The 16,203-nt window shown below is 41.7% G+C and overlaps 1 protein-coding gene across 1 annotated transcript in view; it reads right to left on the bottom strand.

The window, feature by feature from the left end:
* Positions 1-14,017, bottom strand: part of LOC136874577 (uncharacterized) — a 36,305-nt gene extending 22,288 nt beyond the window's left edge. Inside the window, exons 1-2 of the mRNA XM_067148213.2 lie at positions 13,994-14,017; positions 7,667-7,820 (exon numbers count right to left, since the gene is read on the bottom strand). Coding sequence (XP_067004314.2) covers positions 7,667-7,820; positions 13,994-14,017 — 178 coding nt within the window. The remainder of the gene's footprint in view (positions 1-7,666; positions 7,821-13,993) is intronic.
* Positions 14,018-16,203: the final 2,186 nt, after the last annotated feature.

Genomic DNA, 16,203 nt, shown 5'->3' on the forward strand with positions numbered 1-16,203 from the left:
CATGAGCACGAAACATATCTCATTACAAGATGCTAAGAACAAGACTTCCCTCCCTCATTATCATCCGTCTCAACACCCCCAGGATTTCCCCCCCTGGTACCAGAACAAGTCTCTTGTTCCCCTGTTCAAGATTTTTCTAGGAAACGTAAATTTACACGAGTAATCCAGAAATCTGCCCCTCCGCCTTTGACTCCGGGTTATGATAGAACTGGTTATCTTGCCTTGGTACGCCCTGACCCTGGTTCTACGGGCCGGGTTCCATTATGTTCTTCTCCGCCTGCTACAACATCATCATCTCTTCCCACAGCACCACCTCCCTCTACTTCGGGTCCTAGTTACCCGCCCCGATCCCTCGACTCGCAACTGTTAATGCAAAGAAACCAAGTACATCAAGAAATCCAACAAATCTTATTCTTGCTTCTTCAGAATGTGGGAGGAGAGTCTCCCATTTCACCGGTAATTTATCAACTACGAGATCGCATCGCTCATATCCTTACCCTATATGATACGCGTTTTGCAGTGGAACGCTAGAAGTCTTTTTCATAAAAAACATGAACTTCAACTATTAATTCAGGAAACATGTGCTAACATCATTATAATACAAGAAACGTGGTTTTATGAGACATCCTTTTTCATCTTCCTGAGTTTCGTGTCGAACGCCTTGATACTAATGGAAGTGAAGGCCTTGCCATTTTTATTCATAAGTCTATTCCATATGTCCCCTTCCCTCTGACGCATTGCATTCCAAATACTCTTGCTTTAGGTATTATCGTGCAAAATATATATTTCATCAATGTGTATTGTCCTCCTGATGTTTATATCTCTACCTCTCACTGGTCCCACTTCCTTACCCAATTTGATTCCACTGAAAATGTTTTTCTCTTTGGTGATTTTAATTGTTCCCATACTGCCTGGGGTAGTTCTAAAGATACATCTAAAGGGACAAATTTTCTTACGGCAACTCAATTCCATCACTTTACCCTTTTAAATGACGGGTCCCCAACTCGACTCACCCCTCCTGGTTCACCCCCTAGTGCTGTTGATCTTTCGCTCTGCCATGACCACATGACTCCTAATACCGTGTGGCATATACTACGTGACACTCATCTGAGTGATCATTTCCCTATTATTATTTCTTTTGGTGTTTGTAAACCACCCTTTTCCTCATCCCCACCCTCTCAGCTCAGTAATATTCGGTCTTTCTGAAATTTTGATAAACATTCGTATTGTAGTTTTCTTCACACCCATTTCCTTCAATACACGCCCAATACCTTAGACTATCCTACACTTCTACGCATTCTCTCCTCATATATTGAGACTTTCCATCCTTTAAAATTTATCCCCTCCCTCTGTCCCCGTCCTTAACAGAAAATACATTGGTGGGACGACGAATGTCACAAGTTAATACTGCGGCGAACAGCTTTATTTAAATTGTATCGTAAGAATATGACGCTAGCTAATTATTTAACATTGAAACGTCATAATGCATGTATCAAACGCATATTTAATGCAAAGAGACGCGAGTCTTGGAAAGCCTTCATCTCCTCTCTTAATCATCGCGTATCTGCAACATCCCTTTGGAACGCCATTCGCGCGCTCACCCGTGTTACTTCTGTACACCCTGCGCATTCGATTATTCTGCCTAATGTCCTTCTTTCTTTTCTATATACTATAACACCTGACTTCACAATTCCGCCTCCCTTTTCTTCCTTCCGTCCCATATCCCCCCAATTTTATGTTTTACTTCAACCCATCCAACTGTCCGAATTACAGTCCGTTTTACAAGCAGTTCGTAGTTCATCTCCTGGTCCTGATAGTATCACTTACACTATGCTCCGACTTTTACCCCATACCGGTCTTCTTGTTTTACTTTCTCTTTTTAATAATATCCTTCTCACTTTACAGGTACCGACACAGTGGAACAACTTTCATTTAGTCCCAATTCTTAAACCTGGGAAAGATCCCTCTTCTCCTTTAAGTTATCGTGGCATTGTTTTAAGTTCCTGTGTTAGGAAACTTTTTCAAAAAATTCTACTACGGCGTCTTCTCTGGGTTATGGAGAAACATCAAATCCTTCCTAAATATCAGTATGCCTTTTTTTAAAGGACGTAGCACACAAGATCCACTCAATATTTTGTTGACTGATCTCCTACTAGCTAGACATCGTAAACATAGCACTATTACTGTTTTTTTTATATTCAAGGAGCTTATGATTCCGTTCCTTTACACTTATTATGGTCATGCCTTGATTCGCTTGGCTTTCCCTCTGCTTTTATTTCTCTATTAGAACGCCTATATACTTCTCGTACTCTCATTCTCAAATCCCCCTACCCCCCGTTTCCAGGAAGACACGTTTCGCATGGAGTCCCACAGGGTGATATACTAAGCGGTATCCTCTTTGCGCTTTATATGCGATATTTAGAACGTATAATTACAAAGAACGCACGAGTTTTAGCTTACGCAGACGACTATGTTTTATACGTATCACATGATAGTGTTGATGTGTGTAGGAGAAAAATAGAGTGTGTCCTTCATGAGGTTGCTCTCTGGTTACATGAACATGGCTTCTCACTCTCGCCTTCCAAATGTGCTGCAATCCTTTTTACCCATACTCGCGCACCTAACCGTTCTGCTCTCCTTCTTGATCGTCTTACCATCCCCTTTGTCAACCAGCATTCCTACCTTGGAGTCATATTGGACCACAAATTATCATGGACTCCTTATGTGGTCTCTCTTCAACGTAAAACTGATTGTTTTATTTCTATATTACGTACGATCACCCGTCGAAGTGTCGAAGTTGGGGCGCTGACCCCGTTACAGCTATTCTCCTTTACAGAGCAACTATTCGATCCTTACTAGATTATTGTGCTCTTTTTATCGACACCGCTTCTGCTACTACCCTTGCACGTTTAAATACAATACAATACCGCGCACTACGTGTCTGTTTAGGAACACTTAGAACTACACCAACCAATGCCTTATTAATAGAAGCCGGTGAACAGCCTTTAAAGATTCGGTGACAGACCATAGCCGCTAAGTATGTCCTCAAACATTTTACTGTCACCCGGTCTCAGCTTATCCCCAAGCTACGACTTTTACATTCTTATTATTCTTCCAAATCTCCCCGTGGAAATCGTGTCCCTGCTTTATATACCGCATTTCGTTCTCTTATACCAAGAGAAGTTGAGCTCCTCCGTTTACCCACATTGCCTTTATACTCTATCCCTTATGACAGTCAGTCCTTTTGTCCTCAAGTAATTATATCTTCTTCTGAATCATTTTCTTGTCTAACACATTCTACTCCTCTTTCCCCTCTTGCTACTAAACGTATTCGACTTTCCCTCTACATAAGGGAAGTAAGTATTTATACTGACGGATCAAAATCAGCACACGGCGTTGGAGCAGCCTTTTATATCCCCCAACCGTATACTCTCTCTGAGTTTTCCCTCCCTTCTGCCTTTTCTGTTTTCACCGCCGAATTGTTTGCTATTCGACAAGCCCTCATTACCATCAGGTCACATGCTCATGGTAAGGTTACGATTTTCACGGATGCACAAAATGTTCTGCATGCCTTATGCTCGCATCTCTCTTCCCCTAATTGGTACTTATATAGCTTTAAGTATCTCTTATATATCCTTACTCGTTCTGGTGTTTATAGAACTCTAGTTTGGGTTCCCAGTCACTCTGGTATCATGGGGAATGAAACTGCTGATCAGGCAGCTAAACGAGCATCACAACAATCCCCCCCCCCCTCTTTTTCTTGCGATCCCCCCTTCTGATCTAATTCATGAAGTGCGGGATATAGCATATCGACATTGGCAGTCCGATTGGAATGAAACGTCACGAGAAAAGGGACGTTTTTATCATCAATTACAACCTGTTATTCCTCTTAAACCGTGGTTTTATTATGGTACGTACTCTCGGCGCCATATCACATCTATTATACGTCTACGTTTTAATCATGCCCTTACTCCCCAATATAAAAATCGTTTTCATCTTCCTCCCCCAACTTCCTGTGCTTGTGGCTTGTCTGATACTGACAGTAATCACCTTCTGTTACAATGTCCTGCTTTTGATGTTCCCCGCCAGCGCTTCCTATCCTCTTTGCTTAACATGGGCATCCCCTTCCCCACAAGTATTTCGTGTTTATTATCCTCTCTAACTCCTACTCCTTTGAACAGCATAAATCAGTTTCTTGATGATGCACATATTATATTATAATCCTCTGACAGTCTCTTTATACTCACTCTTCCATTGCAAAATGTTTATCATAATTTTGGTAGGATATAAATCTCTTTACCCTCTGTCTATATGTCATCATCGTTTCTTGTGTGACTCCTATGGTATGTTTTTTCTATCAGTTACATTTTAAAGTACAATACGAGTGATACATGTGTCAGTGTTAAAGTAATTAATGTTTTCGTGACTGGACGATAACACATGAGTCCAACCACACCTTTCAAGAAGAAGAAGATGCTAATATCCTACTACATGCGTTGGCTACATTGGTTGCTCTGATATTACTTCATACCTTGTGTTTATGTTGAAAGAAACATGTTACATTGCACTTTCAAGTGCAATTTCTGATAAACTAATTTTTTTGCGAATGTTTCCCATTTTCTCAGAAAATAGTTAGAGCTTTGAAAATTTTCTCTGTCATTAACAGCATACCTTTTTATACGTATCTACATTGCTAAAGATTCGACACATAGTTTGAGCATAACATCTTTTTAAAAAGTAAATACATGTAAAATGTATGGAATTGATTTAAAAAATCCATATATTAATTTTTTGGTTCTAACCAAGAAAGTAGATCAGTAAATGATTTAAATATTAATCTACTTCCTAGAGAAAATTAGTTTTATTACCTTGGACACTTCCAAAGAAACCGGGAAATAAATGTGTTAAATTTAACATTATCGGGATAGATCTTTGATACTCCCCTTAAAGAACTATATCATAAATTGTCCACTAGAAACATACAGGATGCTCAAGGTGGTCGGACATTTTCAGGAATGTTTGGAAACATTCTTCCATTTCGAAAGTATGGGAAAATTAATATTTTGTCTAATGAGATAGCATTTTTCCATAATGATTAAAATTTGTCTCACCTCTGAATCTTCAGATTACTCTAAGAACATGAAATCGCTTTTAATAATCATGTAGTGTATTTCTAGGAAAAATGTTAACCTATTATGTCCTATCGAGTTTATGGTGTATTAAAGCCTTCCCCAACTTAATATCACCTGATACCGTAATTACTCACAGCAATAGTCTAATCGGAGGAGCAGGTCTAGCGGCAAATGATGTTGCTTGCGTGGAACAGCATCGTCGTTCTACTTCCCAGGGTAAGGCTCCACAAGTAAGCAATATGTTCTCCCTATAGTGAATACTTTGCTACTAGGTGACTTCTACTACTACTACTACTGTTGATGATAATAACAGAAGATGGCTGTACATTTTTCCAACGTGGGAAACGACGAAATTGAAAGAGTTAGCTGATTCATCTCACACTGAGACAATACCGTCGAAATCAACTTCCCAAATGCAAGACCACCTGATGGCCGCTGTGATCTGACACTGTGGTTAGCGGTTCGAGTCCCGTTGGTAGTATAATATGTTAACCCTAAGAAAGTTAAAGGAAGGGTAGGAATGGTGGTAAACAATTCATAATCACTTGATTCCGTACCACAAAACTCGATTCAATTCCATATATTTCGCACAGTTTTCATATGCAGTGTGGGAGTATGATGCTGTTGATGGTGTTTTATTAGTCGGATGGTGGCGTTAAGCCTTGAGCACACCCCTTCGTGTTGTTCGACATGAGTAGAAGAGTAGTTCTTCACCAACATCAAAGATGCTAGCAGAGATACTACTAGAACGGGGACTGAAGACTGAGAAATTTAACAATCTCGGCGAATAGACTGAATCCGGCTTATCCGAAAGAGCATCCTTATCCAAGAGGGTCAACAAGTTGGAACTGGCCTATCGACTAACTAAGAACACATATAACAAAAATTGCCTGTCACGTAACCTGAAACTGAAGCACTACTCGTCAGAAGCTCCGTATGCCATGGAGTGACTTTCATCGAACCGAAGAGGTCTGATGGTGAAACTGGAAGTCAGAGAGAGGAGAATTCTCAGGAAGATCTTAGGTTCGGTAAAGGAAGATGATGAATTCCGCAGACGGCACAATTCGCACCTCTACGACCATATACAGGGTGATCGGAATCAAGGTGAACCGAATATAAGAGCGTTACAGAGTTTGTCATACCGATACGTAATTTGACAAAATTACGTCGATATTTTGCCCCGTTGTCATTTTATCAGCTGCTGAAGTTAGCCAATCAGATCGCTTCGCGGGCGAATAAACATGGTCTTTATAAGGCAGTGTTGCTAAATCTGTACCTGGCTTGGTCGGGCTTGAGAGCCATTCCGAGAAATGACCATCAAACACTAACACACCGTGGGTTCAGCCAATGCCACCGTAGCAGAGCCTATGACCAGGGAGGTCCTTGTTCAAGTCCCTCCCCTGCACAACTTTATTTCTTCTATTCTTCTTCTTCCACCGCTTTTCCCACATCTGTGGGTTTGCGGGTGCGAACTGTGCCGCGTATGTGGATTTGGCCTTGTTTTACGGCCGGATGTCCTTCCTGGCGCCAAACCTATATGGAGGGATGTCATCACTATTGAGTGTTTCTGTGGAACATCCCGGCCGGGAATCGAACCCAGGACCCTCTGAACCGAAGGCCCCAACGCTAAGCATTCAGCCAATGAGTCGGACATGTTTATTTCTTCTATTGGTGCTTTCAAACCGGCAATAAGCCATGTGCAGATTTATCAACACCGCCTCGCAAAGCCCATCTGAAATCGCCCACGAAGCGATCTGATTGGCTAACTTCAGCAGCTGTTAAAATGACAAGGGAGCGATTTATGGACGTATTTCTTTTTTTCAAATTGCCTTTCAGTGCGACCAACGCTCTAACGCTGATATACACGTTTCACGTTGTTTCCGACCACCCTGTAGAGAGGCTCTCTGATTGTGCTAGGAAAAGGAAAGTAGATTTCTATGGCCATGTAATAAGACTGCCTTCCAAACAACTGACCAATCGCCCACTCATCTTCTGGCAGAACAAGAAGATTCGTACCACTTGGCTGACAGAAATTGAGAGGTACATTGAAGAACTTGGAATATCAGATCTTCAAGATAGACGGTCATTACGACGTACCCTGAAAGAAGTCCATAGATTTCAGTAAAATACCCGGAAAGAAGGTAACCGGTGGACAGATGAAGGAAAGGAGTTACATCGGCAGAGAATTCCGGACAAAGACAAAAGTCCAAAAGTTGAACAAGCATGGTCCAAAGTAGGCCCATTCGAATCAAGAAGAGAACAAAACACACTTGTAACTGACATTACAACTGACGGTGAAATCTCGAGAGCAATGTAACATAACAAAAGTACGAATATATGCCAATGACGTAGGACGATCACGAATTACATTACAAAGTATACGTAGGACGCTTGATCACCCTACCAGAGACTTATAACAACTGTTACCATCAGCTCGGGTGATATTCTGGTCCTCTCAAGCCACATGTTTTAACGTGCGCGGCTGAGTACAAAGGTATGCTTAAGAATAAGATGGGACAACCAAAATAACCAACCTGCAGCGGTTACTTCATCCAGGTCGGAGTCGTCTAATGCCGACGTAAGGAGGTCCTCGCTGCTCATTGGCTGCTGCTGTCGGGGACCCAGCATGGCCGCCGCTTTTGGCCTCTCCCTCAGACAGAGGAAGTAGAACGCTGAAAACGAAACGAACTTGCATTAGAGAAGAAATCATAAGAAAATACTGGGATAGGCTTTACAGCAGTGGTGTGTGGTTGCTGGCAGACTGGCAGTGAACACATTGCTGTGATGTCACAGCCCACTCAGCTTCAGTGCACTGTATGAATGTAGAGTGAGTTTCTCTCATCGGGTGGCCGGCAGGCACGCCCAGCTTATCTACCTCCCGTTGACTCATCACTTCCCGTTACACAGTGCAGCGACAGCACGGGAATGCCCGCACTTCGCAGTTCAGGTCCGTGCTTAAAACTTGTACTATGCGTTGATCTGTCGCTCCAACTGCTCTCGAGTTGTGAAGTGTTCGTTCGGGGTATAATTTTCAGAATGCCCCCAGAGGCGTACACGGTAGAGGAAAGGGTATTTACATACGATAATTATTTGCTAACAGAATCTAGTATGGAACACAATTTTCAGGTGTACGCCCTCCACATAGAGAGACCGTGCGGAAACTCGTAAACACATTGGAAGGGACTGGTTCTTTACTGGATAAGAAGTGACGTTTTGGAAACGTGTGCTTAACGAGGAAAACGTAAATGAAATCGCAGAAAGATTACAACATACACCTACAAAATCACTAAGACGACTTGGACAAGAATCCGGGCTTTCGAAGAGCTCAACATGGTGGGTTACGAAAATGTTACAGTTTTGAAGGCCGTGTTTTTAGTACGGAATTATGGCCGCCAGGGTCCCCGGATTTAACTGTTTGTGACTTTTATTTATGGGGGAGCTTAAAAAATAAAGTGCATGTATGTAAGGAACCCTCACACGTTGGACGAACTGAAAGAACATATCCGGCGAGAAATAGCCTTTATTACGGAAGACGAACTTATGCGTGTGAATCAGAGTTGTCTAAGACGATGCCAAAATCTTGTAGGTGCAGGAGCAGAACATTTCCGACCTCTCCTGTCATAAGGTACGAGCTTATTTTCTTAATTCTTAATCACTCATGTTCTTAATTCTTATTTTCTTTTAATTGCTATCTCATATCATGTAAGGAGAAAGTGAGCGAAGTGCTGTCCTTTTTGCTATACCGCGGAGCGGGGAGTGATGAGTCAAGGGGAGGTACATAACCTGGGCGCACCTGACGGCCAACGCATGAAACACACTGTAGGTTTCAATAGTAGTTAACAACTGGGGCTTATTGCGGAAGCGGAGGCTCTCGACTTCAATTTCAAACGAACGATAATGTGATGGGTATGTTGGGCTTCACGTTCCTGCTGTATGTAAACAGCTCTTATCAATGATGAAGATACGCAAGTCCGGCAACAGAAGTAAGCTATCAGTCCTGAAACTTAAACATGCTCTAAGAATAGTGTATATTCAGCTTAAAACATTACATCAAACAATGAGGAAAATCATAAAAAATGTAGTCAATTACGTAAAACTTCATGTGTTGATTGAAAATAGTGGTACCCTTTAATTCCCTTAATATTATTAAAAACAGTGTCATATCAGCACTTGCAGCCCTAAGGGGAAATTTCATTGTGAAAAACACCCTATACAAAATGAAACTCATGTATATAACAGATAATTTATCTTTTGCCAAGTTTTCCCTTCTTGAGTATGTATATTATCTGCGTTAAAGGAACTAATTTGTAATTTGTAAATTAGTTATAAAATTAAGAACATAAGTAATATGTCTTCTTGTGTTAAGCTCTTATTATCATTATTTCAGATGTCCGGTTCCATGGCTAAATGGTTAGCGTGCTGGCCTTTGGTCACAGAGTTCCCGGGTTTGATCCCCGGCAGGGTCAGGAATCGCCGGATGTATGTGTCGCCTTCATCATCATTTCATCCTCATCATGACGCGCAGGTCGTCTACTGGAGTCAAATCAAAACACCTGCGTCTGGCGAGCTGAACTTGTCCTCGGACACTCCCGGCACTAAAAGCCATATGCCATTTCATTTATTTCAGATAAGAATTATCCATGGTTGTGATAGAACAATAGACTTAAAAAACTACGCTCGAAAGGAAAACCTTCTGTGATCGTACGGGTTGTTATTGCCAGTCGAATCATCGCTAGCGTATTGGCCTTGGCTGCTCGTGGGCTGTTCTAGCGAGCCAAGGCTAACCATACCTCTTCTACACGTTTCAGCGGTGGGGGAACTGCCTACGCTGTGGGTGACCGTCCAACGTGTTGTTGACATCCATTATAATATCGGCATGCAATCGCAGCTCTCGAAAATGCCACGTGACGAGTCTTCTCCTCCAGCGCTCAAGCTCCCCACTGCTGATACTCCAGCGCGATACTGACAAGGGAACATCGACAATGGTTAAGTCGCCGATCGCGATGAAACTTGGAAAACACATTGTGGTACACGTAAAAAAGATGTCGGCATCAATTTTGGGTGCCAGCACTCATTAGGGCATTAACTAAAGGGCTTAAAATTTGCGACATTTCAAATTCCGTGGGATCAGCGATGAATACCTGCTGGCCAATGATGCTAAGCCGGCACACTGCGTGCCTGGAGACACGCCTCTGCACCTCCTCCTCTACACACCTCCACCCCTCCTTCTGGTTCGTCACCACACGTTTCCCTTCTCCCCGCGCCTGGCCCACTCCTTAGCCCTCCAAGAGAACCGGTGCTACACTTAGCGTACTCTATCAGCCTTCCTCATATCTCTCCTTTATAATTTCCACGTCGTATTAGTCAGTTTGCGTTTTCTGAAATTTTTATGAAAACGTTTGCACCGGGCGAGTTGGCCGTGCGGTTAGAGGCGCGCGACTGTGAGCTTGCATCCGGGAGATAGTGGGTTCGAATTCGACTGTTAGCAGCCCTGAAGATGGCTTTCTGTATTTCCCATTTTCCCCACCACCGGTGGTGTACCTTAATTAAGGCCACGGCCGCTTCCTTCCAACTCCTAGGCCTTTCCTATCCTATCATCGCCATAAGAGCTATCTGTGTCGGTCCGACGTAAAGCAATTAGCAAAATAAATGTATGGTGCCTGTTGTTAACAGTGTTTTGTTTCGGTTTTGTTTTCACTATTTTTTAATGTTTCGAATAGACCAAAGATTGTTCTTGTTTACTATCATTTATTGACGGGGAGTTTGCCCGAAGTAATGTATACGGAGTCATTAATTGTGTTGCCTTGTAATTGTTTGTTGTTGTAACAGTTCGTACAATAGCCATTTAACTTTTTGCGTATGTAACTGCCATTCTACCCAGAAGACTGTAGCGTGATACTTTAATATCGGTACTTGTTGAATACATAGACCTTCGTCAGCTACAACGCAAAAGTACCGGTAAAGTAAGACCACAGGTCTGCCTGTGATTACTGTATATCTACTGAATCTATAAATGAACATATTTTTTTATTTGTCGAGGCTTTTCATATTACCTCAAACTTGACTACATTCCATGTCATACCCATGTCAAAGTTGCCTATGCATTAAATTTATTTATATTCGACAACCATTGCTGCAATCGAAATGTGTTGTGCCTGTCACTGCACAACATAAATAAATCGTTCAGTACAAGCACAAATAAAAACATTCTACCTTTAGGCCTATTCCTTATACCAGAGTACGCAATACGGAAAATACCAGTAGTTTCAAACTCGGAGTTTATAATTGTTGTTGTTGTCGTCCTGGATGTCGTTTCGTTATGACGAAACTGATAGCGTACACGAAATGGGTGAGGGAAGGGGACATAAAAAGAAGATCTGGACCTATAACGTGGTTGTGATATCCCGAGGTACAGAATCTCATTACATTCATTGAGATCCTCTACCCGGGCACGTAATTTCTTTACATAAAAAGGTATTTAACGTTGTTTAAAGGTGAGAGATTTATTTAGTGGTGGGTGATTTAATTTCATTAATTCCATATGTATGTCCACTCTAAAGGACAATACCGACAGCTCTAAGGCGTTTTAGAAGTAAGTCATAATTTAAGCGTAGGTAGGACGTGATACCCCATCCCACGTTTGACCACACCCGGTGGTACTTAACTCGGAGTTGTACCCACAAATGTGACAACTCGCCGGAATTAGCAGGAACGAATAAAAAAATTAAATAAAATATGGGTATATTAGTCTAGGTTACTTATTATCATTATGTGTGAAATGGAGCGTTATTTAAAGGATTTCAATAATTATAGTGCGAAAAGAAGCAAAGTATACAGCCGGTCCCGTTCAACAGGTAAGCAGCCGGCAAGCGCGGGGTGAAGGGAAACGTGCGGTGGCGAACCAGAAGGAGGGGCGGAGGTGTGTAGGGGAGGAGTTGCAGAGGCGTGTCTCTAGGCACGCAGTGTGCCGGCTTATCATCATTGGCCAGCAGGTATTCATCGCTCATCGCGCGGAATTTTAAATATCGCAACTTTAGGCCCCTTAGTTAACGCTCTAATGAATGTTGGCACCCAAAATTGATGCCGACGTCTTTTTTACGTGTACCTCAATGTGTTTTCCAAGTTTCATCGCGATCGGCGACTTAACCATTGCCGATGTTCCCTTGTGAGGGTTCACCACTCGCCGGTCGAGCTATAGAGTACTACTTACACGACCACGGGTGGTTAGCGTTTGCAAAATCTGCCTCCGACGAAAATGAAACTTCAATTGGAATGCAATCGTAAATACAAGATGTAACTTTTCTAATGAGCAACGAATGTGGCGCTATTTATATATACACTTTACGTTTCTCCCTGTTGGCTAGCAAAAAAGGAATGTGTCCATTAAGCGAGATTTATGGCTCAGTTTTATGCACATGTAAATTTTCTGGTCAACTGGTGATTTGGAGAGCATGTCTTCTGGTAATGGAGTGCTATCCAGAAATTGCTTATCAATTATTTTGCTGCGACAAGGAAGAAACCGACGTGAAAAGGTAAAAAGGATTAATTGGGTGAGAGAATGAATTTTAAGTCTTGAACACAGGGAAGTTGTCAATAATTTGCTACAAGAGCTGTTTGTGGAAGACCGTGCTGTCGATAAAAGTGTTCTGCGAATGTCAGGAAGTGACTTTGATTTTGTTCTCCACATACTCTCTTCGGCATCCACTCCACAAATGATCTAATAAGCTAGAAGTGTGTTTTAAGTACTTGATTTGTTTTACGTCGCACTGATATAGCGTAATGATATAGGAAGGGGATAGTTCTGGCAAGGAAGAGAACATGGCTTTATTTAAAGTACAGAACCAGCATTTGCCTGGTAACAAACTGAAAATCCACAGAAATCTGGCAATGTGGTTTGAAACCACTATGCAAACCTACTGCACGATGAGGTTGGAAAAGATACATCTTCAGTTCACGCTTTGTTTCGTATTTGTATTTTCTACTAAATCCCAGTTTCATTGCTCCCTTTTTTAAATACTTTCATTCTTTAGCTGTGGCCTCAGTCTGTGAACCATTTGTTTAATTTCTTCTGGTGTCATCTTGAGCTCAGTTTCATTTCCTTTTCAAGCATTTCGCCGTTTTTCCTTCATTCGGCCGTTTCAGCGTAACACAAACGTTATTTTGAATAAAATAATTCATTCAAATTACTCATGACCTTCGTTTTCTGTATCCTGAACCATTGAAGCCGATAGGGTGAGTCATTTCTTTCGTCGTGCCTTAATAATATCTGCCGTATTGTATTTTAATAAAATAGGTTCTTTTCTTTTACAATAAGCAGAAATATACATAGCCTTCTTCTTTTCCTTTTTCTACCACTTTTCTCACATCTGTGGGGTCGCAGTTGCACATATGGATTTGGCATTGTTTGGCGGCCGGATGCCCTTCCTGACGTCAACCTTATATGGTGGGATGTGATCACTATTGCGTGTTTCTGTGGTGATTGGTAGTGCGGTGTCTTGTCTGAATATGAAGATGAGAGTGTTGGGACAGACAAAAGCACCCATTCTCCGATGCAAAATAATTAATCAGAAGCCATTAAAATTCCCGACCCGGCCGGGAATCAAACGCTGGACCCTGTGAACCGATGGGCAGTACGCTGACCATTCAGTCGAACAGGAATACGCATAGCCTAACTACCTTAATTCTGTATTTTACGTAGTATTCTTAATATCCCTTCTGTGGGATGGCGCCGATAGAGTAACATCCACGGTATGCCCTGCCTGTCATAAGAGGCGACTGAAAGGGGCCCAGCAGCTCATAACTTTGGAGCGGGATTGGGAGTCCACGGGACCTTAGCTGACTCTAACATTGCTTCCACTTACCTGTGCCAGCCTCCTCACTTTCATCTGTCCTATCCAATCTCCCTTGGTCAACTCTTGTCCTTTTTACGACCCGGACGGTATTGGGTTTGCGGGGTCTAGACAGTAATTTATTTTCACACCCTTTCTGACCCTTCCTTTCTTTTGCCGATAAAGTCATATTTTGAAGTGTCAGACCTCTTTAGTTTTCCCTCTGATTAGTGTTAATCGAGGATTGTTTTAAAGTTATACTTCTCTTAAACCGGCGTCACCACCACTCTTCCTGGAACGGCCTAATTTCCTGACACTTAGAGGGTTGTGATTCAACTGAAGTGAAATGTAATATTCATACAGCCAATCAGTATTATTCAATAGATCTAAATATTATTTTAATCCAACGTTCAGTTTCAAGCTCAAGAATGTTGGAATTATTTTATAGTTGATGTTAACCACTTGATTTTGTATTTATAAAACTTATATTTGATTGTTCATTTATTAATTTATTTATTTCAATTTTCTTCTCCTTCTTCTTAATCTGTTTATCCTCCAGGGTCGGTTTTTCCCTCGGACTCAGCGAGGGATCCCACCTCTAACGCATCATGGGAAGTGTGTTGGAGCTTCAGAATTTGGGTCGGGGGATACAACTGGGGAGAATGACCAGTACCTCGCCCAGACCACCTCACCTGCTATGCTGAACAGGGGCCTTGTGGAGGGATGGAAATATTGTTTTTTTGTGTTTTTTGTTTTTTGCTAGTTGTTTTAGATCGCACCGACACAGATAGGTCTTACGGCGACGATGGGAGAGGAAAGCTCAAGGAGTGGGAAGGAAGCGGCCGTGGCCTTAATTAAGGTACAGCCCCAGCATTTGCCTGGTGTGAAAATGGGAAACCACGGAAAACCATCTTCAGGGCTGCCGACAGTGGGGTTCGAACCTACTATCTCCCGAATACTGGATACTGGCAACACTTAAGCGACTGCAGCTATCGAGCTCGGTGAGAAGATTGGATGGGACAGGCAAGGAAGAGGGAAGGAAGCGGCCGTGGCCTTAAGTTAGGTACCATCCCGACATTTGACTGGAGGAGAAGTGGGAAACCATGGAAAACCACTTCCAGGATGGCTGAGGTGGGAATCGAACCCACCTCTACTCAGTTGACTTCCCGAGGCTAAGTGGAGCCCGTTTCAGCCCTCGTATCACTTTTCAAATTTCGTGTTAGAGCCGGGAATCGAACTCGGACCTTCGGGGGTGGCAGCTAATCTCGCTAACCACCACAGCACAGAGGCGGACCATCATTTTATTTATTTATTTATTTATTTATTTATTTATTTATTTATTTATTTATTTATTTATTTATTTATTTATTTTTGATATTAACTTGATTTTATGTTTCAATTTTAAGTTTAACGTAATAGCTTGTAATTAGAATGTCTTCTCATTGTATAATTAATTACAAATCTAATTTTATATATGGTAAGTGTTTAAATGGCAATGTATGATTATTTATTTTTTATTTTTATTTATTTATCTCCTTGAAAGTACACAAGCAGTAAGTTCTTAACACACATATAATAGGCTACACAATACGTAAGTAAAAATAATAACAAAATTCAAACAAAAAATATTAAGACAAAGAAAGATAAGAATAAGATATGCATAGTCTAAAGTAAGTCCAGGATTTTTCCATACCGGAATATACATGAAATGGGACAAAAATATAAATAAAAGTAAAAAGTGATTGAAAACAACAACAATGCTTATCGATGGCTACAATAGGCCTACCTACTCTTCACGTGCTTCTGTTTGCAGGTAAGTAGTTCACTTCTTCATATACTTCCCACCCGTTATCGCGAAAAGTCTTTTGCAACAAGGCCGCGTAACCGCGTGTTTTGTGATGGTGCGTATTCCTAAGCAATGAACGGAATGGCAGTGGCCGAGAACATGTCCCAACGTTTCAATCTCACTGCAGGCTCCTTACTGGCGCCACGTCTGCTATCATTTTAATGCTTTCAGGCATACCTTTTCTACGAACCACGTATTTTCTTGAGGGTGCTGTGTGAAGAGCGCAATTCATTTACCTTTTTGGAAGGGAGCACCATTTCTTTAACTCCTCGTTTCTTAGCATATACCTGATAGCTTTGCTATTTGATTCTTTTTAAATACCATGTTGATGTATCTTCGAACTATGCAAGCAAATTAATTTACACTCCACTCGTTCTGCGTGACATCTGCATGCAAA

The sequence above is a fragment of the Anabrus simplex genome, chromosome 5, assembly GCF_040414725.1.
Source record: "Anabrus simplex isolate iqAnaSimp1 chromosome 5, ASM4041472v1, whole genome shotgun sequence".
Classification (NCBI taxonomy): Eukaryota; Metazoa; Arthropoda; class Insecta; order Orthoptera; family Tettigoniidae; genus Anabrus; species Anabrus simplex.